This window comes from Struthio camelus, chromosome 22 (genome assembly GCF_040807025.1).
Source record: "Struthio camelus isolate bStrCam1 chromosome 22, bStrCam1.hap1, whole genome shotgun sequence".
Lineage (NCBI taxonomy): Eukaryota > Metazoa > Chordata > Aves > Struthioniformes > Struthionidae > Struthio > Struthio camelus.
In genome coordinates, this window is record NC_090963.1 from 2064234 (window position 1) to 2088458 (window position 24225).

The 24225-nt window shown below is 44.6% G+C and overlaps 1 protein-coding gene across 4 annotated transcripts in view; it reads right to left on the reverse strand.

The window, feature by feature from the left end:
* Window positions 1-14645: 14645 nt before the first annotated feature.
* The window catches only part of NCAM1 (neural cell adhesion molecule 1), a 164017-nt gene continuing 154437 nt past the window's right edge, over window positions 14646-24225 (reverse strand). For 2 of the 4 annotated variants that reach the window (XM_068916598.1, XM_068916599.1), the window contains 4 exons: window positions 22603-22810; window positions 21942-22058; window positions 19063-19842; window positions 14646-15415 (listed from right to left, as the gene is read on the reverse strand). In XM_068916598.1, coding sequence (XP_068772699.1) covers window positions 15295-15415; window positions 19063-19842; window positions 21942-22058; window positions 22603-22810 — 1226 coding nt within the window. In that variant the 3' untranslated portion in view covers window positions 14646-15294. The remainder of the gene's footprint in view (window positions 15416-19062; window positions 19843-21941; window positions 22059-22602; window positions 22811-24225) is intronic. The other 2 variants (XM_068916602.1, XM_068916601.1) reach the window with 1 other exon arrangement.

The window sequence follows — 24225 nt, forward strand, 5'->3', positions numbered from 1 at the left end:
GAAGAAAATAAGTGCCTAAATGTACAACTTAACATGGTGATTTCCTGAGCACAGATACTGGCAAATCCTCAGTACAAGGTGAAAGGAGCCCCACAGAAAGGGCATTCCCACCTCATCCTTTGGCAGATCACATTTGAATGGTCTTTTAGAGCTATGTTGCTGTAGGAAGTAGTAGTCTTTTATATTTGCAACATATGACCGAGGATTAAGCAGGTGACTTCTTTTCCTCCTCTCCCTTGCTCTTGGAATAATCTCTTTGACGGGAAGTAGTGTTTATACTCCCACTGCAGCAGGATGGCTGGCCCCGCAGGGGCTGCAGGGTGCCCCTTTACCAAAGAGCTTACAGATGAGCTATGGGATCTTCAGCACAGCAGGGGTGCTCCTATCGAGAGCTGGTAAAGATCCACTCTCTTCATCCTATTTTTCCCTGTATAATTTCTGGCTTGAGATCTCAGACAAGTTCTTCACCGATCCCCCAGTCCTGCTGAGTTATGCTCCTTTTCTCTCTGCTAAAGAGGCCAACCTTTGCCTTGCAGCTAGACTGTACGCAAACCAGAACTGAGATCTCCTGCTGCTGCTCCCTCCTGCATGTTTTATCAAAACATGCATCTGGATTTGATTTCCAGAGCGAGGAGGCAGGCTGCCCTGCTGGAAGCAAACAGTAGGGAGCACATCAGCAGAGGCACTGGCATATCAGTTCTCCAAGGAGCATTTAAGAGCCTTTTGGTCTGGCATTTTAAATGCCCCGAGTCTCCCTCTGCGTATACTAAGGGGACAGGAAGGGGATAGCACTGGCAAAAATGAATGAGAGGTGCATCTTTGGTCAAAATAAAGCTGTAGCTGAACTGAAGCTTTGCAGAACTACCACCTGGGAGAGGGAACCCAGCGCAGGACACATGAATGCTCATCCATAGCAATATCCTCTGGCCCATATTGCTGTGATTTTGATGCCAGACTTGGTTTTCTTGAAAAATACACTTTAAAGATGAGAATTTTCTCAGTCTCCTGCGAGAAGGAGAGGGACTGGAATCAGCTGAGAGTTAAAGCCTTAAGTCATTCAAAAGGAGCACTTCTTTGCCCCTCCCCCCCAAAGCAACTGGATCAGTGGGTGGAGGATGAGGCCCACCTGCCAGCAGCAATTGCTGTTTCCTCTGTGTTCTGAGATTGTCTCTGGTTAAGTAACTGACCTGGCTTCACCATGCTGAGGCTCCTGTGGAGGCATATTTAAAACAAGCTTTGAATTAGCCATTTTGAGGCTATAGCATTGCAGCCGTGATGACACTGACTGCAATACAGGCTGCAAAATCCAGCTGAGAAGCAGAGAAAATAACCTGGTTACAGGGAAGCAGGGGTGCTGCCAACCAAGTCTCCTAGGTGGGAACTCCCAGGGATGATATGCAAAGCTTTTTACAGAGGAGTCCCTGCAGGGGCCTAGAGTATCTGAGGCCATGGTTTGCCTCCCATCTATGCAGCTGACTCTTGAGCTGTCCAGAGGACAACCTGTCTTGGAGGGCCGCAAACATGCAGTTTGTGTCTGAGGTGGGTTTTCAGGCCTGCAGGGCCTCGGAGTCTGGTGCCAAGAGAGGCTTTAGGTCTTCCCCAGTGCCACTGCAGTGCTTCCCAGTGTGAGAAACGTGCTCTGTTGCCAATGATACAGCCAGAGGGTGGCACCATCCACCAGCACAAAAAGCACCTGGCCAGATCTCCCAAAGCTTTGAGGCCTTTTTTTGCTTGGTTGTCCATGTCCCAAAGTCAGCTTGCACGGCTTCCTGCATGCTGTGCTGGCCAATTCCTAGCTATCAACCCAGCTTTACTGTGGGCATGTTATCTGTTTGAGTGGAGGAACCCGCAGGAAAGGAAACTCACGGGCTGGCTGTCTGCAGTCTGGCATGCAATGGCTCAGAGAAGTGTCTCTGAACCCTCCCATGCTCTGCAGGCCAGCGATCCTTTCTGGGAGCACCCAGCCCTCGTCTACGCTGTGTGGCCTGGCCAGGATGCATGAAACTCATAGTTCAAAACCCAGTCTGCCCATCCAGGCTCAGCTCAGACTGGGGTGTCACACAAAGCACATTACAATGGTTTTCTCAATCAGGCTCAAACTCGGTTGGTTATTTCCCGCTGCTGCTATATCATTTACGAAGGAGGGGTTAACAGTCCTGTGGTTGTCTTTCCTGTGCCCCCCTGGCTGAGCTGACAGGATTAATTCTCAACATTTGCGCTTTGGTAGCTGAGTGCTGCTCAGCACAGATGTGTGCAGGACTTCTCTGATTGTGCACAATGTTTGTAGTGCCAAAAAGGGGGTGATAAGTTGCTGGAATGCTTTTTCATCTGTTTTGCCCATTAATAGATCTGTGCCTCTCCTTCCACACATCTATTTTACTCCTCTTCCCTTTCTGTGAGTTTTAATCATTTCCACCCCTCTGTTTTATGCTATGACATCTAAGCTACAAACCTAGAATATCAAGTGATTCATTACTGTGCATGAAAGTACCTGAACTCACCGTGTTCCTCCGAGCTAATACGTATTTATGAAGCGAACTATGGGCTGAGTGAAATATGGGCTGGGTATTGTTCTGAAAGAGACACTAGGTGGAAACAAAGGTGGAGAGTCCAAACGGAAGTGGAAATAGAGGCCGGAGCCTTTCAGGTCTAGCTCAGTGGATCAGCTCCACTCCATCCTCTGGGAAAGGACAGGTTGTTCTGGTTTCTTCAGGGTTGTCCAGATACAAGCCAGTTCTTCGCATGTTGGTGTCCATGGTTTAGCATCTCGTTGTGAAACATAGCACAAGACATGAAGACATAGTCCTTGGACACGAGTAATGCTGTCAGGTCAGGTTTGAGATACAGTAATAAATGGGCCTGTGGAGTGCAGTATTGGCACAGCTACCTCTCCTAGCCACTTGACTCAACACCCACAGCATTACATCTGTTCCTCCTTCTTTTTAAATGACTGTCCTTTGCACCAGCAGCTCTCTCCCCTGCAGGCCACGCTGTTTTACCAAACCAATGACTGATAACAGTGCTGGCTACTCCTCGCAGAAGCATGGAGTCTGCAATTAGAGGAGAAATGGATCTGGATTTAGCTGCAAGCCCAATAAGCCTCCTTTGACCACTCTTATCTCCTAGCCTGCAAAAGTTTCATATTCACCAAGTCTTTGGGAATAGACTGTAGCACTCTTGTGATCAGAGCAGCCATTACTGGGCCAGCCCTGCTGGCCACGGCAGTTAGCTCTTCTGCCCGGTTTCTGCCCACTAACTCCCCTCAGCTCTTCTGGACGTGTTTGGGCAGAGCATCCCACGCATCTTTCACTGCACCATCCTTCTTGCCTGAGCTGAGAGGATGCACAGTCACCTTCAGCATGAAGGTCAGGGAAGCTCCCTATGGCTAGAGAGGTCACTGACTAATTTGGGGATGGCGATGGCTTGATCTTAACTTAATTTAAGACCAGGCTATCTGGGGTTGCTGGGAGGCAGGGCTGCTGGAGAGTTAACTTGGACCAAGTCCCTAGTCTCAGGACAAAGCTGTCACCTCACACACACCCCTGCCTAGCTCCAGAACCTTGTCCATGCTGCCAGGACACTCTCTGGGGCCATGTTGTCAGAGCCAGAAGATGCGAGGTGACAAATGATGGAAGATATCAGCCACCAAAGGGACTCAGAGCATCACTGCAGTGCCAAGGTATTTTAATCCTGGATGCAGGACCCAGCCTGCTCAAGAGTGCAGAGAAGGTGCAGAAAGGTGAGGAACAGATCCTTACTTACCTTAACCCACTCCTGGACCAACGTCACCTTCTTAATACAGATTGAATTTTTACATGCCACTTTATTCTTGTTTAGAGAAATATCCAAGGCAAGGAAAAAGATAAGCCTCATTTCTGTGATGCTCTTGAAGAAACAAAGGAAGTTTGGTCCAACCCAGAATATAGTGAGAGGGTAGGTAGGAGAGATCTATCCATCCATTCAACCATCTATCCATTGCCAGCTAGTCCACCAAGCAATTTGAGTGCATACAATTCAAACACAAGAATTGCAACTTGTATTTTTAATTAAGAATGTCAATCCACCCTGGAATACATTAAGCATTCACACAACTGGGGGAGAATTAGATGCTATCAGGATGGTGGATGAGCTCTGGAGCGTAGCTTAACGCTGAGTAACAGATCTCATCTCCATTTCTATTAGGAAAGGGGGATGCAGCAGATTAATACAGCCCTGCCCAGAAATTTAAATGAAAGCCAGCAAGAGATTCCTCACTTTTTGTGCTTCAGTGGCACCTCTGGTCCCACAGCCGTGCCGGTGGTACAGGAACTTCATCATGGAGAAGGGAAAGTGGCAGACAGCCTGCCTTTAGCTTACACTGCTGTGGCTCTGTCCCACTCCCTGTCCTGCAGACGTGGCTTTTCCTCCTAGAGGAGTCAGCCCCCGTCATAGCCCCTGTTTCCTCTCAGTCCGGTACTCCTAGTGCTAACCTGTCCACATGCCTGTCATCCCCCTCCTCCAGCTCTTCAGCACAGGGCCTTAGGTTAACCCTGGGCACTAGGAGAAATGTCGTGTCGTGCCCCCACAGCTGCTTCTGCTGTTAACAAGAAGTTCTGCAGCAGGCAGGCAACCAACTTGGTGACAAAGGGTGAGCTATACTTGTGAGCTAGAAGTGTTGTTGAAGCAAAATTGGCGACATTTCAATAAGTTCTGACTGATATTTCCATTTTTTTGTATTAATAAAATAATTAATAATACATAATCTATTAAAGGGTTTCAATATATGATAAAAGGTAATTGTATTACTAGCTACTTCAGATGCAAACAGGTAATTTTATTAATAAATTATAATGGAGGCTTGCAGAAAATTGAAATAACAGCTACCTTATAGTAGATACCCAACAAAATTCTATGATTCTGTTTTACTATTAGAATATCTTAGATAAGGTAATAACAGCTATTTTAGATAACAATAAGCATTAATAAATTATTGGAATCTGTTATGGAAACAGTTCAACCCTAGGTTTCCGAGGAGCAGAGTCTCACGTGCATATAGCAACAAAATCAATTATTTATTTAAATGATGGTGCAGCATAGAAACAGCTTGAGTTAGGTGCCTATGCGAAGGGACCCGAAATCTGTCACAAGCTGTCAGAACCTCTCAGAATCTGTGAAAATCTGCCAGAATGTAATAGAATCTGTCAACATCTGTCTGCATTTGCCAGAATCAGTCAGAATTGGATGGAATCTAATAGAATCTGTGAGAATCTGTCAGAATCTGACAAAAACGGCAAGAATCTGATAGAATCTGACAGAATCTGACAGAATTTCATAGAATCAGTCAGAATCTGTCAGAATCAGTCAAAATCGGGCAGAATCTGACAGAACCCGACAGCATCTGACAGAACCCGACAGCATCTGACAGCACCTGACAGCATCTGTCAGAATCGGCCAGCACTGGGCAGAATCTGCCAGAACTCATCAGAATCTGTGAGAATCTGCCAGACTCTGTCAGAATTTGACAGAATCTGACAGAATCTGATAGAATCTGTCAGAATCTGTCAGAATCGGTCAGAATCGGACAGACGCTAATAGAATCGGAAAGAATCTAATAGAATCTGCCAGAATCAGTCAAAATCGGGCAGAATCTGCCAGAATCTGACAGAACTTCATAGAAACAGTCAGAATCTGCCAGAATCTGTCAGAATCTGCCAGAATCTGTCAGAATCTGCCAGAATCTGTCAAAATTGGACAGAATCTGACAGAACCCGAGAGCATCTGACAGAACCCGACAGCATCTGACAGCACCTGACAGCATCTGTCAGAATCGGCCAGCACTGGGCAGAATCTGCCAGAACTCATCAGAATCTGTGAGAATCTGCCAGACTCTGTCAGAATTTGACAGAATCTGACAGAATCTGATAGAATCTGTCAGAATCTGTCAGAATCGGACAGACACTAATAGAATCGGAAAGAATCTAATAGAATCTGCCAGAATCAGTCAAAATCGGGCAGAATCTGCCAGAATCTGACAGAATTTCATAGAAACAGTCAGAATCTGCCAGAATCTGTCAAAATTGGACAGAATCTGCCAGAATGTGACAGAATTTCATAGAATCAGTCAGAATCTGCCACAATCTGTCAAAATTGGACAGCATCTGACAGCACCTGACAGCATCTGACAGAACCCGACAGCATCTGACAGCACCTGACAGCATCTGTCAGAATCGGCCAGCACTGGGCAGAATCTGCCAGAACTCATCAGAATCTGTGAGAATCTGCCAGACTCTGTCAGAATTTGACAGAATCTGACAGAATCTGATAGAATCTGTCAGAATCTGTCAGAATCGGACAGAATCGGACAGACGCTAATAGAATCGGAAAGAATCTAATAGAATCTGCCAGAATCTGTCAAAATCGGGCAGAATCTGCCAGAATGTGACAGAATTTCATAGAATCAGTCAGAATCTGCCAGAATCTGTCAGAATCTGCCAGAATCTGTCAAAATTGGACAGAATCTGACAGAACCCGACAGCATCTGACAGCACCTGACAGCATCTGTCAGAATCGGCCAGCACTGGGCAGAATCTGCCAGAACTCATCAGAATCTGTGAGAATCTGCCAGACTCTGTCAGAATTTGACAGAATCTGACAGAATCTGATAGAATCTGTCAGAATCTGTCAGAATCGGACAGACGCTAATAGAATCGGAAAGAATCTAATAGAATCTGCCAGAATCAGTCAAAATCGGGCAGAATCTGCCAGAATGTGACAGAATTTCATAGAATCAGCCAGAATCTGCCAGAATCTGTCAGAATCTGCCAGAATCTGTCAAAATTGGACAGAATCTGACAGAACCCGACAGCATCTGACAGAACCCGACAGCATCTGACAGCACCTGACAGCATCTGTCAGAATCGGCCAGCACTGGGCAGAATCTGCCAGAACTCATCAGAATCTGTGAGAATCTGCCAGACTCTGTCAGAATTTGACAGAATCTGACAGAATCTGATAGAATCTGTCAGAATCGGACAGAATCGGACAGACGCTAATAGAATCGGAAAGAATCTAATAGAATCTGCCAGAATCTGTCAAAATCGGGCAGAATCTGCCAGAATCTGACAGAACTTCATAGAAACAGTCAGAATCTGTCAGAATCAGTCAAAATCAGGCAGAATCTGCCAGAATGTGACAGAATTTCATAGAATCAGTCAGAATCTGCCACAATCTGTCAAAATTGGACAGAATCTGACAGAACCCGAGAGCATCTGACAGAACCCGACAGCATCTGACAGCACCTGACAGCATCTGTCAGAATCGGCCAGCACTGGGCAGAATCTGCCAGAACTCATCAGAATCTGTGAGAATCTGCCAGACTCTGTCAGAATTTGACAGAATCTGATAGAATCTGTCAGAATCTGTCAGAATCGGAAAGACGCTAATAGAATCGGAAAGAATCTAATAGAATCTGCCAGAATCTGTCAAAATCGGGCAGAATCTGCCAGAATCTGACAGAACTTCATAGAAACAGTCAGAATCTGTCAGAATCAGTCAAAATCGGGCAGAATCTGCCAGAATGTGACAGAATTTCATAGAATCAGTCAGAATCTGCCAGAATCTGTCAGAATCTGCCAGAATCTGTCAAAATTGGACAGAATCTGACAGAACCCGACAGCATCTGACAGAACCCGACAGCATCTGACAGCACCTGACAGCATCTGTCAGAATCGGCCAGCACTGGGCAGAATCTGCCAGAACTCATCAGAATCTGTGAGAATCTGCCAGACTCTGTCAGAATTTGACAGAATCTGACAGAATCTGATAGAATCTGTCAGAATCTGTCAGAATCGGACAGACGCTAATAGAATCGGAAAGAATCTAATAGAATCTGCCAGAATCTGTCAAAATCGGGCAGAATCTGCCAGAATCTGACAGAATTTCATAGAATCAGTCAGAATCTGCCAGAATCTGTCAAAATTGGACAGAATCTGACAGAACCCGACAGCATCTGACAGAACCCGACAGCATCTGACAGCACCTGACAGCATCTGTCAGAATCGGCCAGCACTGGGCAGAATCTGCCAGAACTCATCAGAATCTGTGAGAATCTGCCAGACTCTGTCAGAATTTGACAGAATCTGACAGAATCTGATAGAATCTGTCAGAATCGGACAGAATCGGACAGACGCTAATAGAATCGGAAAGAATCTAATAGAATCTGCCAGAATCTGTCAAAATCGGGCAGAATCTGCCAGAATCTGACAGAACTTCATAGAAACAGTCAGAATCTGTCAGAATCAGTCAAAATCGGGCAGAATCTGCCAGAATGTGACAGAATTTCATAGAATCTGTCAGAATCTGCCAGAATCTGTCAAAATTGGACAGAATCTGACAGAACCCGACAGCATCTGACAGAACCCGACAGCATCTGACAGCACCTGACAGCATCTGTCAGAATCGGCCAGCACTGGGCAGAATCTGCCAGAACTCATCAGAATCTGTGAGAATCTGCCAGACTCTGTCAGAATTTGACAGAATCTGACAGAATCTGATAGAATCTGTCAGAATCGGACAGAATCGGACAGACGCTAATAGAATCGGAAAGAATCTAATAGAATCTGCCAGAATCTGTCAAAATCGGGCAGAATCTGCCAGAATCTGACAGAACTTCATAGAAACAGTCAGAATCTGCCAGAATCAGTCAAAATCGGGCAGAATCTGCCAGAATGTGACAGAATTTCATAGAATCAGTCAGAATCTGCCAGAATCTGTCAGAATCTGCCAGAATCTGTCAAAATTGGACAGAATCTGACAGAACCCGACAGCATCTGACAGAACCCGACAGCATCTGACAGCACCTGACAGCATCTGTCAGAATCGGCCAGCACTGGGCAGAATCTGCCAGAACTCATCAGAATCTGTGAGAATCTGCCAGACTCTGTCAGAATTTGACAGAATCTGACAGAATCTGATAGAATCTGTCAGAATCTGTCAGAATCGGACAGACGCTAATAGAATCGGAAAGAATCTAATAGAATCTGCCAGAATCTGTCAAAATCGGGCAGAATCTGACAGAATCTGACAGAACTTCATAGAAACAGTCAGAATCTGTCAGAATCAGTCAAAATCGGGCAGAATCTGCCAGAATGTGACAGAATTTCATAGAATCAGTCAGAATCTGCCAGAATCTGTCAGAATCTGCCAGAATCTGTCAAAATTGGACAGAATCTGACAGAACCCGACAGCATCTGACAGAACCCGACAGCATCTGACAGCACCTGACAGCATCTGTCAGAATCGGCCAGCACTGGGCAGAATCTGCCAGAACTCATCAGAATCTGTGAGAATCTGCCAGACTCTGTCAGAATTTGACAGAATCTGACAGAATCTGACAGAATCTGATAGAATCTGTCAGAATCTGTCAGAATCGGACAGACGCTAATAGAATCGGAAAGAATCTAATAGAATCTGCCAGAATCTGTCAAAATCGGGCAGAATCTGCCAGAATCTGACAGAATTTCATAGAATCAGTCAGAATCTGCCAGAATCTGTCAGAATCTGCCAGAATCTGTCAAAATTGGACAGCATCTGACAGAACCCGACAGCATCTGACAGAACCCGACAGCATCTGACAGCACCTGACAGCATCTGTCAGAATCGGCCAGCACTGGGCAGAATCTGCCAGAACTCATCAGAATCTGTGAGAATCTGCCAGACTCTGTCAGAATTTGACAGAATCTGACAGAATCTGACAGAATCTGATAGAATCTGTCAGAATCTGTCAGAATCGGACAGACGCTAATAGAATCGGAAAGAATCTAATAGAATCTGCCAGAATCTGTCAAAATCGGGCAGAATCTGCCAGAATCTGACAGAATTTCATAGAATCAGTCAGAATCTGCCAGAATCTGTCAAAATTGGACAGAATCTGACAAAATCCAACAGCATCTGACAGCATCTGTCAGAATTGGACAGAGTCTGACAGAATCGGACAGAATCCAATAGAATCAGACAGAATCTTACAGAATCTTACAGAATCCAATAGAATTGGACAGAGTCTAATAGATTCTTTCAGATTCTGTCCGATTCTGTGTAGATTGTATTAGATTCTGACAGATTCTGTCTGATTCTTTTAGAATCTGCCAGATTTTGTCAGTCTAATACAGTCTTTCTGATTCTTTCTGATTCTGTCTGTTTTTATTAGATACTGTCAGATTCTTACAGAATCTTACAGAATCTGTCAGCATCTGTCACATCTTTCAGAATCAGACTCTAATAGAATCGGACAGAATCTGACAGACTGTAGCGGAATCTGACAGAATGTACTAGAATCTCATGGAATCTGCCTGAATCGGACAGACTGTAGTAGATAATGTCAGAATCAGACATAATCTGACAGAATCTCTCACAATCTGACACTTTCCAAATCTACTAGAATTTGTCAGAGTTGGATAGAATGTAATAGAATGTGACAAAATCTGACAATCTAACAGAATTGAATAGAATCCAACAGGCTCTAACAGAATCTCTCCAAATCTTTATTATAGAGTCTGTCAAAATGTGTCACGCTCTCAAAAAATCTGCCAGGATGCGAACACAGCCACAGATATTGGGTTAGTGATAAAATGTCCTTACAACGTGGACAACGAGAGGTTATCATGACCATAGGATCCCTTGAAACTGGCAAAAAGCAGAGAGGGGAAAAAGCGCTTGGCTATCATTGTGTGTCAGCTGCTATGAAGTGCTGAAAAGAGATTAAACAATGAATTAATTTTTGCAGCCAACAATGCAACTCTTTGCTTAATTAGAATAAAACTTGTCTGGTATTTAACATGACTTGCAAGTAATCCCTCTGGCTCATTTAATTCCTTGGCGAGAACAAATCTGAATAGGTGGGTGAATTCAGAAACACCCTCTCGTTGCTTGTGAATTCCAGAAGTGAGTGTGCGTCTCACCATGCTGCAAAAGCAAGTTCACAGATGAGTAATCAGTATTTGAAACATGGACAGAAATTATCCATAGTAGGTGCCATGCAAAGCTGCTCTGGCAAAGCATAAACAGTGGAAGGTTAGACCATAAACTCAAATTGCCATAGACAGACCATAAACTAGACCATAAACTCACATTGCCATCCAAGTGGAAGCACAGTGTGGCCACTGGATAGCCACCTTTTTGTCTCTGGGGCTGGGACTTAGAAAAAAGAATTGTCTATGCAGAACGAAGTATTCAGGTCGTGAGAACCAGAGAGCACAGCAAATGCTCAGTATTTCAGACAGCCATTTTTCCATAGGATATTATTTTATCAAGAAATTCTTCACCAGTTCACACCACTTGAATAACTGATCAGTGGAGTCATGTGCTGTTGGGTACTCCTTGTGCACATCACGAGTTTGCTAGGTACCAGCTTGAATCATGCAGTATGGACTGCTGCCCCGACATGACTGAGCATAGTTGGCGTTCCCTGCATACCTACCACCTAGAGCCTCAGGCACCTTCTTACCTCATGCTGTGGGTATGCCAAAATAGGACTGCTCTTTATGAGTCAAGCACACATGCAACTACAGGCCTGGCAGCCCACATCTGGACACAGGACGTAGTCGACTATGTAAAGAAAGGCAGCATTTAGGCATAAGCTTTTTTTTGTAATTTTTATTTGAACACAGTATTCTGACAGAATGCAAAGTCAAAATCCTCAGTTAGTATCAGTATTTACACCGGTGAGAATGGGAATAAAGGTGGAATTATGTTTCACTCGGTAAAAAGATTTTTTGTTTTTTTGTTTTTTTAACAAGATAGAAGGCCCCCCAAAATAGGGAATGCTGGGTAAGGATGTCAATGGAGGGTCTGAGAACAACTATCAAAACAGCCTAGTGTGAAAATCTGGGATTTGAAGGCTCCATAGAAAAGTGTGAAAATAAAACTCCACTCTAAAAGCTGAACAACTGGATGCACTATTATCATCTTACGTATGGTGCAGCATGAAATGTAATCACAACTAGAAGCTGATCAGTCTGAGCTGCCATATAGATATATATATGTATGGCATGGATACATATATAAACATATACAGCGTAAGCGGCATCAGGTTGGTCCCTCTTCAAAGGTTTAAATAAAAGCAATGAAGCCTAAGCTATTTTGGAAGTGGGATATTTCTAAACTAAAACAAATTATTCTCCATTAAGGGCAAGTATAAAAACATTCTTGAGAGTTAACCTACAAGGGAGGTGTCAGGTGGGCATTAAAAAGGAGTTGGATGAACACTCCCAGTGTACAGGCAACCACAGGGTTCACTTCTGCTTTGCAATAACTCCATGAATCGTGACACAAACCCACTGCAGTCAGCAGAGTACTTTCTAATGAAGTGGCTGGGTGTTGGATCGGGCCTCGAGCTGGTTACCTTTTAAGAAAGAAATGCCAATTCAGATAAATGTTACCACAGTTTTCACCTGGCAGATAGTGACCAGTGCCACTGGAGATGTTTCTGGTTACTAGCATTTTGCAGCATTTGTTTCCTACCTGCTGCTCAGCTCTCAGTGGGTAATAACTCATGACGTATAACACAGAGTTGACAAAACAAGTCAACAAGTTCACAGCAACAATCAACAAATTGTAGTGACCATCCCCAGAAATAGAGGTATGCACTGTCTGCCCACTAGTCCTTTGCTGTCCCAAGGACTTTCCCCAAATATAGACTATCATAGCTTTCTGTGCCACATTTATGGACTGCTTTCTTAGAAAAAAAAATTCCTAGGGAGCAGGGGCCAAATTTCCCTTTAGTTGCACCAACACTGCTGTGATGGGTCAAGCAAGGGTGAAATTTGACACAAGGCTTTGAACTGAAAACCCAGCCCGCTCTCTGGCCTGTTCAGGATGGGTATTGCATGAGTGTCTGTGCCTGTATATACAGTCATCCTCCATTTCCATCCCCAGAAGCTGAGGGAAAAAAATGCAAAAAACCCCACACTTAGCAAATGACAAGACCATTATTTTTCACAGTTTGAAATTATAATCTAGTGATGCCACTGTTAAAGACTGCATAATTAGAATACACTGACGAGAGTGCCTCAATGTATCTGGGCCAAACTACAGGCGCCCTGCCCCACATCATCCTTCTGTTCGTAACCTTAGCACAACAGAATGGATGCCAGAGTCAGCTCAGTTTCATTTTTCATTTAAAGGCTTCTGTTCCTTGTAAGAGTTGTTCTAATTTTTTTTCCTGAATAATTTTTTCAAATCTGAACTATCCGCTACACCTTCCACATCCAAACTATGTTGAAGCTTTTATTATTTATTTCAATACTATGACAAAAAACACGTTTCACACTAAAATAGTCACGCATCCACAGTGCACAAGCTTGCAGATCTAAAGTAGAATTAAAAAAAAAAAAAAAAAAAAGAGAGAGAGAGAGAAGGAGAGAAAAAGAGAAAAAAACCCACCAACTCCCAAAACTCCTGAAAGAAGGAACATCTCTATACAATGGGCTGGTCTTCTGCATACCTCCACTTTTCCCTTGCTCTAGCCTCCTTCCTCCCCCCAAAATCTCAGGGTTCTCTGTGACTCCAAATGATGACTGTTACTGATAAGCTCCCCACACATAATGACAACGTGCATTCTACATCAACCTCCTTTTCTGACTATCAGAAAATGATCCATGGATTCATGATCCAAAGATCAGTGAAATCAGTGAGTCCTTGCATTAATTTCCAAGCTTTTAATCTCACCTTTGAGGCTTTGGTTCTGCAGAGCACATAGAGATGACTCAACACACGCAACAGAGCTGCATTTTCAGGAGGGGTCTTGTATGCTGCATGACCCTTGTGCTCATGAATTTGGGCCACGTGAAGGAAGGACACTCCTTTTTGGGTGTACCACTTCTCAAAAGGCGGCATTATTTTTCTGAAGTTCACGAGTGCTTTCCTTGTATATCTGCTTTCTAGGGTCAAAGTAAATGGTATCAACTGACTTACTAGGGGGGAATTGATACAGTCAGACACCTGAGACTAGACCAGACCAGCCCTAACTGTACAATCTCCCTTCTGCTTGTCAAAGCTCTGGGAGAGTTCCATGAAGGAAAGGGTAAAATGTCTTAGAAAAGTAGAGACTATATTTCTCTTATGCAGTCAGGCCCAAGTCCAGCAAGGGACTTAAACTTTTGCTAACTTTAAGCATACAAGGACTCTCACCAGCAGCTCTTCTGTTCAAAGTTAAGGGTGTGTTTGTGTGGATTGCTGGATAGAGACCTTGATTTATGACAAGTGGTTTGAATACCCACAAAAAAAAAAAAAAAAAAGAAAAATAGAAAAAAAACAGCATTACTTTTCTTCTTACTCCAGTAAGAAATAATAATAATAATAATAATAATCATCATAATTAAAAAAAGATGACGGGGAAACAACTACTGTAAACATCCATATTTTAAAATGTCTCCCTTTGCAAAGCAAGCATGCTACTAATCTAGTATCTATAGACCGTATTTACTTAAAAAAGGCAGCTATTTTACACATACATTTAAACACAACAAAAGTTAAAAAAAATTGTCAATTGTAAACACTGGAAAGAACAAAAGTTGGCAAAAAAATTAACATAAAATTTAAAGAAATGTAGAGTCTGAATACTGCAAATTGAAATATATCCCCGAAGCTGCAATTTTGGCATTCTTCCTAAAAAAAAAAAAAAAAAAAAAAAAAAGCGACCAAACCAAAAAAACCCCAAAACCACCAAATGTCTAACATGGAGAACAAGATTCAGTCACAAAGAGCACAAGACACTTTGCATACTGAACAAATACAAGGTGAACAGAAATTATAACTTATTTATGAGGCTTTACATATTTCAAACTTCACTGAAAAGTATAAAAATAAATTGTGAACTTTGTTCATTAAGTACCAGCTGTACTAAGTAGTACAAGTGGTTATATCTACTATACTAACCAAGGAAAGAAAAGGGTCTTTTTTTTCTTTCTTTTTGTCTGAGATTAGTCGACTTTGAGCTTCCTAACCATGCTGTAACTGGTATTTGCAGTTTTGCTTATTTTAATATACACAGGGTCAGCTGAGCCCTGATTTGGTTGTGGGTTTAACCCTGTTTTTAAAATGTATTACTCCTTAAAAGCAAGTGCACAACAAATAGAACCTTTCTAGAAATTAAAAAAAAAAAAAAAAGAAAAAGAGAGATTCCCCTCCCCCCTTAATGCATTTTCTGTTTTGTTTGTTTTTTTAAAAAAAGGCAAAAGACACTAGAGGAATGAGATGTGTGTTTTGTGTTTTAAATGCTCCGGTGAAGTTGTTCTGTCATTTGTTTCCATCTGTTGCTAATCATGCTTTGCTCTCATTTTCATTTGTTTGTGTGGCTTCATTGGGGACCGTCTTGACTTCTGCTGGAGGTGTCTTAGTTTCCGATGCTTGCACTTCGGATTTGTCTTCTACTGGGACTTTCCTGTAGAATAATCACCAAAATGGCACAGTTTAGAGATCGAGGTTATCCACTGGTGTATCTCTTTTTAAATGAGATGAATTGGTGGTAAGGAAAGAGTACATTCTGGCAACACTCAGAAGTATCTCCTTGCTAGAGCAAAATTATAAATGCAACAAAATTAAAATCAAATGCAACATCCCCCTCCCCCCCCAACACCTTTGCTGAGGTCTAGTGAAATCTTTCTTGATTTTCCTTCTGCCCTGAGTTAACACAGCAAGAGGATGAGGTCTTGGACAGCAGCAGAGGCGAAAAGCATGCTGTGGTGTGAAACGCCACAGGAGCAAAAGGGAAAACACACGCAGTTACACAGGAGTTTAATTTTTCCAACCACTCATTTATGTGACTCAACTGCCCAATTAGAAAAGACTGCAGATACAGGCTTTTTAGCAGTAGTTTTTTTCCGACAGGAAGCCAGTCTCAGAATTGCACACTATGTAACAGGAAAAGAAACATAACAGAAGTACAGTTTTTCTAACATATTTTCACAGGTCTAAGGCAGGTCAACATCTTCACAGGCTAAAGCTCACTCATCAGCCTGACTTTAGGCACTTTACTGAAGAATCAGAGAAACCTATTTGTCCTATGCTCCCTTTGTAGTCACGCAAAGTGCCACACAAGGCGGATCTGGTTTTAGGCGGACAAAGCCTTCTCCTGAAGTGCCCACCTCACCCCATAAACCACAAAATCAGTATGGAATGACTGCAGTCCTAATTTACCCTGCCCAGCAGGGGAGGTCAATCTGAGCCTGCAGTCGAAATACTGATTCGCACCAAGGGAAGCAAACGTGCAGCACAGGTAAAAGGTGGCTGTACTGAAATTCTTGGAATTCACAATGGCATCAAGCCAAATGAAAGAAGCCACAAGATTACTTCAATTTGCACCAACTAGAAAGACTGCTGGAAGCTCTTCTGCCAAGGTGGAATGAGTGCACTTCATTGTGTGCCAAATCAAGTAATAGGCAGCTCTGCTCTCTCACTGACACCCATGCAGTAGCTGCTGAGTGCTCTCATCTTTCTGCATTGCTTCACGCTGACTTTAGTGGAAATGAGTGGTCTGGCCCAAAGTCTAGTTGAGTCAAGACACAGGTGTTTTTAGGCTCAGGTCCAAATAAGTATTTTGGGAAAAGGAAGGGGGGACTCATTGTTTCCTATTTCCCATTAAGCTCTCATTTCTTGTGCTTAAGCTCTTCTATTTAAACCTACCATGAAGATAAATCTCAGCAGTCAAGTAACTGCCTTTGTTTTTCCTCCCTTTCTCTCTCTCTATTCCCACTGAAAACTACTGGTTCAGGGCTGGTGAAAGAAAGGACAAATTCTTTGTTTCCATCTGTGGAGGCTGCTAAGATCATCTGAGAATGAGCTGGCAGGGTGAAAAATGATCTAACCAGAGATGGAAGCAACCTATTGGTCTCAGACACTACTCATGCATTCTTAGTATCCTGGTTACGTCCAGTTGAGGGTCTAGCTAGCACAGAGGTTTCTGGGACTTTGTTTCACTACTTTTGCTTTGTTCACTGGGGCACCAGCTTGGCAGTTGTTATTGATGTATGCGGAGGAACAGGCGAGGGATGGCTTAACAATAAAACGCTCTTGTGGCTACAGCTGTCCTTTCTGAGGTATTTTCACAGTGCAGCTCTGCATTTCACCACCCCAAGACTTCATGTTACATGGTGCACAGGAAGCTCTAATCATTCAGTTCAAACACTTCTCACTATGGACAAATCATTTCCTACCTTCCTTCAGCAGTTCAATACCAGACCACAATCCTCTATTAGACATTCTATTAGTCTCTTTGCACAACAAGGCACTGTCTTTTAGCTGCTGTGAACATAAGCAGGCATGGATTTCTCTGCTAGCGAGCTGCTCAGCTGTGCTCATCATGGCTGCATAGTGCCTGCCAACCCAAATGAATCTGCTGTGCTGCCTGGGCTTTCTGGAGAGAGTCAGATGCGCCATAGTTTTCTGGGGCAGAAGTTAGTGCTGTGGAGTAGTCCTTTGGCAACAATGTCTCATGACTTAAGGAAAGACAGGAACACAGAAGGGAAGTAGGGAGACCAGAGCCACAAGATGAAAAGGCGCCTGAATAATGCAGTGAAATAGCATGGGTTTTCACTCAGATTTGAAAAGGAGAGCCTGGCTCCTCATTCTACAGTGTCTGACTGACTTCTCTTCTGTGGGTGCTAATACCGTGGTAATGGCAATGTCAGTCCAGAGAATCAAGGCTCATGCTTTATTTTGGATTAAATATAAAGCTTCCAGCATGAGGTAATTGTCCTGGAAAACTGAGGATGGAACAAGTTCTAATCAGAGTGGTGATAGGATATATCTCCACTGTGGTTGCTGCAGCTTAACTGAGATATATCTGAGTGAGCTTTAAGCCTAGCTTTAGAAGAGCTAGTTAGATTGTCAGCAGCAAACTAGCTGATACAGCACTCAGAACCCTTTGCTGAAGATGCAGTGCAGACTCAGCCTTGTGTTTTTGGGAGCTGCTCCCACAACAAGTCTGAGCTGCTCTTTCGGGAGTCTTTCCTTTGTTAAAGCACAGTCCCTGTTCAGGCAGGAGAGAAGAGCTCCTCCTTCCATGTGATCCTGCCTCTGTCAAAACATGGCATCCAAATAGGAAGCCAGAAGGAATGGAGAACTTCAGTACATGAAGAGCGCTCTATGCATTTTCAGTCAGCATTTTCCAAGCTTTTGCTTTCATAGCTGTCATCGACTGCTGTCCAAACTGACACATCCAGAGCATTCTCGTTCAACATCTGCATAACAGCTGGATTACCCCCACCCCCTCAGTTACCTGGATGATGAGTTAATGCTGCTTTTATTCTCTAGTGACAGTATCTCCTGCCAAACACAAGGCGCAGACTGGTCACAGCTAAGGAAAACGCAACCTGTCTAGATGGCATATGGCTTCAAAGGACCTCTAGAGTTGTCCTGCCTAGCAGCATGCTGACACTCTCCAAATTTATCAGCTGTGTAAAAAGGAGACCTAGCACAGTGGATGGAGACTCATTCCTGCTACACCAGAATAACTGACTACCAAGTGATCCTTACCCAACTATGATGCTGCCTCCTCCCCCTCTCTGACAGGATCACATTGCCTTACCCTTTTGCTAGTTTAGGGACAAATCCAGGGAGGTACTGTGCTTCTGTTTCACATGGGACTAGCTTCTGCCATGCCTTACAGTGAAGTAAATACTGAATAGCTCCAACGGTTATGTTCGGAAACTGAATTTGGGTGACCGTGCTCAGTGAACTGCAGGAACTCAGTGCCTCTGAGAACAGCACTTTCTCTGCACCAAACTGAACTGTTTCTGATCTCTCATAAAAGAGGAATCTCGGATTGGACAAAGCTAGAGAGAAATCTAAAGAATAACACATTAATGATAAATGCCTGGGATTGCTTTTTCTCTGCTGCCCTGACACACCTATTTCTGCTATTCCTCCCGGTCTTTTAAAGCCAAGCACTTCCTAGTAGGTTCACAGGTGAGTTAGTGTGCTAAGGAAACAATGAGATTAGTTAAGAGCACAACCAACAAGAACACAGCACAAGCACTAGTGCACAAGAGACACAGCACACAACCAACAGAAGATTAAAGGCAGCCATACTCGGTCTTTGCAGGTGCAGCAGGTACAGAGCTGTCTGCAGTGGAAGACGCGAGCTCATGAGCTTGCCCGCTAGTCACACTGGCAGGAGTAGTAGTGCCAAGAGCTGCAAAAACATCCTTTGCAAGATCAATGTCTGGTGTCTTGAAGGTCCCTTCGTCCATTTTAAAGTCCTCATTCTGGGAGGGGATTGTGCTGCCTGAAGCAGCCTCGCTCTTCAGATTGCTTGGGTTCTTGGTTGTCTCTGTCGGGCTCTTCACTGTACTGGGCTGCACAGCTTCCTTTTCGGGGCTCTTGGTGCTTGAGACCTCCTGCTTGGGCTCTGATGGAGGTGGAGGGCTAGCGAGGTTGGCAGGGGTTGGGGCAGCTGACTTGTTACCAGGTGCCACTTTGGAGGTCTCGGCCACGTTAGCAACAGCACTGGGGCTGAGCACTGCACCTTGGTTGGCCAGGACACTTGAAGACAAATTATTAGTAGTTGGAGTAGAGCTTGGGGTATCACTGAGATCAACAAGGGGAGCCACCTTGGGGGTGGAGGAAGGTGGTGGCGAAGAGACTGAGGCAGCTGCCCCTTTGGCTGGAGTGGGCTGGCTAGGCGACATGGAGTTTGAGTCAGGAATGGCTGTGGTTGGCAGGGCAATACTGGAGGTCAGTGTAGTGGTCTCGCTGGTGGGGCTGTTCTGAGCAGTGGCAAAGGTTTCAGTGACAGTGTCAGAGTTAGTGGTGCCCGTGGTTACAGAAGGCAGCATGTCCTCAACGGTAGCTGCAGTATCAGCAGGGTGCCTGTGAAGAGGACAGGAGTAGAAGAGAAATAGAGACAATGAAGCCCATAAACGACAGCAGGGGAAAGGGGAACAGAACATAAGTGCAAGAAGGCAGGTGGGTGGCACAGCAGCAGCAGCATGGCGCGTGGTTACAGCACACAGAGAACATGGAGGAAAGGGAGGAGAAATCCTTCAGAAGTCAAATGTGCAATGGGTAACAGGTGCTGGCTGAGGAGATCAAAGAGCAACCTGGAAGAGTAGGAAGAGCAGAGAGGACACATCCTACAGGAATGGCTTGTTCAAACAGATTTTGGTGGAAGTCTTGGCCAAACTTAACACCAACTGGCAACTTGTAAAAGGACTCTTCTCTTTTAGTCCAACTTCCCTCCTCGGTCTCTTCCACCTAACCTCACAATGAACCTTTCTCCTCTTTCCTCAGGCTCGTAGCCCTGTGCCATGTCTCACCACAGAACAAGGTCCTCCAAATGTAGGACCCTGAAGCCAGTCCCTTGTCTTGCCCCTGCCTTCCACCTGCAGGTCTAAGGCCTTCACCAAGCCACACAGTATGTAACTCTTTCTCAGACACACACGTTATATAAATATATATATATATATTTATATGTACACACATGCAGCTTTGAGGTGATGTTTTCTACCTTTCTGAGCAGATTCATATCTGTCTGTTGTTCTAGCTGGAACAGGGGTTACTTTAGAACAATCAGTAACAGGACAGTGTAACCATGCTTTAGCAGCCATGATATAGCACTGGCTGCCTTAACAAGCATGGGAATGCGAGGCTATAAAGGAAATGGTTGAGTGAGAAACCAGTGTGACTGAGAACACCATCTCAGGCTTATTAAATGAGGGAAAACCTCCATAGAGGAGGAGAATTGAATTGAAACTCTGAGAAGGCAACCCAAGAAAAATTTGAGCATATAAATCCAAATATTCCACAGTGCTGCACATCTGCATTTCAGTGCTGCTTGCGGACATGGCTTCCTCTCTCCTCTCACCTCACAGAGCCTTCCAGCAGAGTTGTTTTACTAGCGAGTCCTACTGCTGTGTCTAACCACCTCACCACTGTGATGACTCCGCTGAAGGAAGAAAGGACCCCAACTTGTGCCATCAACTCCAAACCTGAACCAAATATCAATCCCTTAAACCAATAACGTCTTCTTCAAGAATTGAAAGTTAAACCTGTGGTGAAAGGTTCAACTTACAAAAGAACTAATGTTGTCAGCCCCTTTGGAAGCTTTGTAATGCACCTTTGCTTCCACATGACAGAATGATTCCAACAATCTACATACTGATTAGTGTGAGCTCTTTTCCAGTTCATGTCATAACCAGCTCAAGATAATGCAGGTCGTCTGGAGGCAGCTTTGTGCCAGAGATGATGTGAACACACAGAAATGGCTCAACTTCTCTGTCAGCTGCTACCCCACAGCATTTCAACAGCTCTTCCCATCATTACCTCGGAAGCTGCAGAAGAGGCACCCAGAGGGTATTAGAACTGTAACAGGTTAGAAAAGGGCTTAATGTGGACGCAGGGCAATACTTAAACGTTGCCAATCCCAGCTAGCATAGATACACAGACACAAGCTCTGAACAAGTTCTCTGACATAAACAAAACCTGTACATAGCTCTCAATCCTCTCAGTAACCAGACTTGCCATGCCTCCCTCTGCATCCAGAGCGTAGCTACCCCGCTGCTATCAGCGCAGATAGCTGCTGTCACAACGGGGTGTTCGCACGCTCATCCGGCACACCAGAGAAGAGCTCGGCCAGGAGTCAGTTTCAGCTTGGGGCTGCTTTTGCTCTCAACTCCTTTCAACGAACCAGGATGGGTGACTGATCTACACTCTGGACAGAACTGGCAGAGGCCTTCCAAGCAGCACTCCTTCATTCTCCTTCTTTCCCTTCCAATGCTGGAAATAGAAGAGTCACTGAATTTGCGGGACGACAGGAGGGATTTTCTCACTGCTATGTCAGAAATTGGGTGTGGAGATTTTACCTTTTCTCCTCTCTTCCTACCCTCAATTATGTACGTGAGAGATCAGGGACTAAAGCAACTGAGGACGCTGTATTAACCTTGTGCTATGATAGGCTAATATCAACATACTCTGGCTCCGTTAGTGGTGTGGTCTCATTGGGCTCTGTATGTTTTCCTCCATCATGGTTGGGGGTCCGCTCCTCTTCAGTCCGCACCTCTACAATAGGCTCCTTGGACTCATCTTTCCTGTAACAAGGGAATTGCATGGAGATTGGTTCCCGTTCATACTAGGTATCCTCCAGCTAAGCCATGCTCCAAATAGACGGTAACTTCGACAGAAACAGGTTGGCCTGAACAACAGCTTAGTTCTTTTTGTCACTCCCCCTTCCAATACGTTACCTACAGCCCAAAAGAGCACTGCAGCATCCAGCATGTGGGTCAGCCATTTGCTGGCCTCTAATAGGAATGGGATAGAAACAAAGAAACACCTGAAGAAACCCCTGCCCGGAAATATAAAGCAGAACCAGAGTAGCCCCAAACCTTTTCACTACTCTCTTTTCAGAGATGGGGCAACCAGAACTCTCTGAAATACAGTTCTTCTCCCCCGTCCCTTCCCCCCTCCCCTGCCAAGAGTTGGAGAGATGCCTTTAGGAGGGTAAGTTTCCAGGAGAAGGATGGACCGCAGGTTCAACCTCTTCTGGATTAGGAGTGGCAAAAGGGTACCATGGGACCACTCCAGGCTGAAGGGACACAGAAGGACCGAGAGGAAGGAAGCAATGACAGTACTCACGAGAAGGCGGCTTTGCCCTCCTCCATGTCTTTGCCCTTGGCTCCTGGGCCAGATTTCCCACATAAGTTGACAGCAATGCACATCAGCAAGCCACACTTGTTCAGGAAGTAGCAGGTGACATCCACAGCCACCAGGAGCAGCACAAAGATGACAATGAGGATGCCTACGATGGCAGCAGTCCCAAGGCCTGATGTGGGGCTAGTGCTGGCTTTAGAGACCAAAAGAGAAGAAAAGAAGGCATTATAGTTAAAAGAAGGTGAACTGTGGCTGACTATGACTCAACTCTGGCTATGCTTAGGTGGGTAAACATGGAAATTTACATGAATCATGCTTTCTCGCTAGCAGCCTTGTGTTACAACCAGGTACTTTATCCTAGAGTCACATAATACAATTTGCCTGAAAAGATAGATTCAGTGGGACTTCTCACATCTCTACTGGGCTACAGCCTGGAAAGCAAACTATAGAAAATGTTTCTGCCGAAGCATACCCAACTGAAACTGTAAAGGGCTCCTGTTCCCCTCCACCACTTCTCCTTCCCCTCCCAAGGGAGAAGGGTCTACAGAGTGACTCTGGCACGGCCAGCGGGGCGCAAGGACAAGCGTCGTGTCTAGAAATGAAGCCTGGACTCTGCAGGAAGGCTTGCCCTGCTGGGACGCCAAACACAGGGAAACGTTTGCAGGGCCTAAGTGCTGAATTCTGCCTTACGTGCAGAAAATGAACCCAACTCAACTAGCTGATTGGCTCAACGGACTTTATTCATAGCAGGGCTCTTGCAAAGGAGCTCCCAGTTTCCCAGTGTATTCCTGCTCCCAAGCAAATGCTCATATGCACAGTACCTCATGAGTCCTACCCCCTGAGGTCACCTTCCACCAGCACAAAAGAGACCAAAGCGCAGCCCTTAGTATAGATGGACTGCCATCTCACAGGACTGAGAGATGTGAGTGAGGCATGCAGTAAAACTGGGACTCTCAGTTCAGGAAACCACATGAGGAGCCAGATTTTCTAAACGGTTCCTTCTCCCCGGGCCTTGCTCTAAACACCACAGAACTGGGGAGGTCTGCTAACTTCTGCAAAGGGATGTTTTGAAACAAGATAGTGGTGCGGGTTATCCTGGAAATGAGAACTACTAGTTCTCAAAGGAGAGAGATGTGCTAAGCCCCACATTTCATCAACCACCTCCCCTCCCACCTACTCCCTCGAAGGAGGCACGTTGGAGGGAGCAGTGCTAGCAGGCACCTCCGCAGGTCAGCCACGAGCATAAGATTTGTACAAACAAAAACTCAAGTGGTTTTTTAAGGCAGCAGCCAGGCAATAAGCAGAGAAATCCAACGCGCAGGCAAGAGATGTAAGTTCACATAGGTTCTAGTATACGGTTTGACTGAACTTCTTGCTGCTATCTGAAACCCACAAACTTGGATGATTTTGAAATTTGGAAAAAAAAAAAAAGCGGTACATAGGTAATACAAACCAAATTTACAATAGTCAAGGAACATCTGGCAGTCTAGAGCAAGCCCTCTGGAATCAGGGCATGAAACCCTACTAGGGTAAGATGATCTCAAGAATCAGGCAGCTCCAAAACTGCCCATTCTACTGATTAGTTACAGCTTCCTCTGACAACTTAAT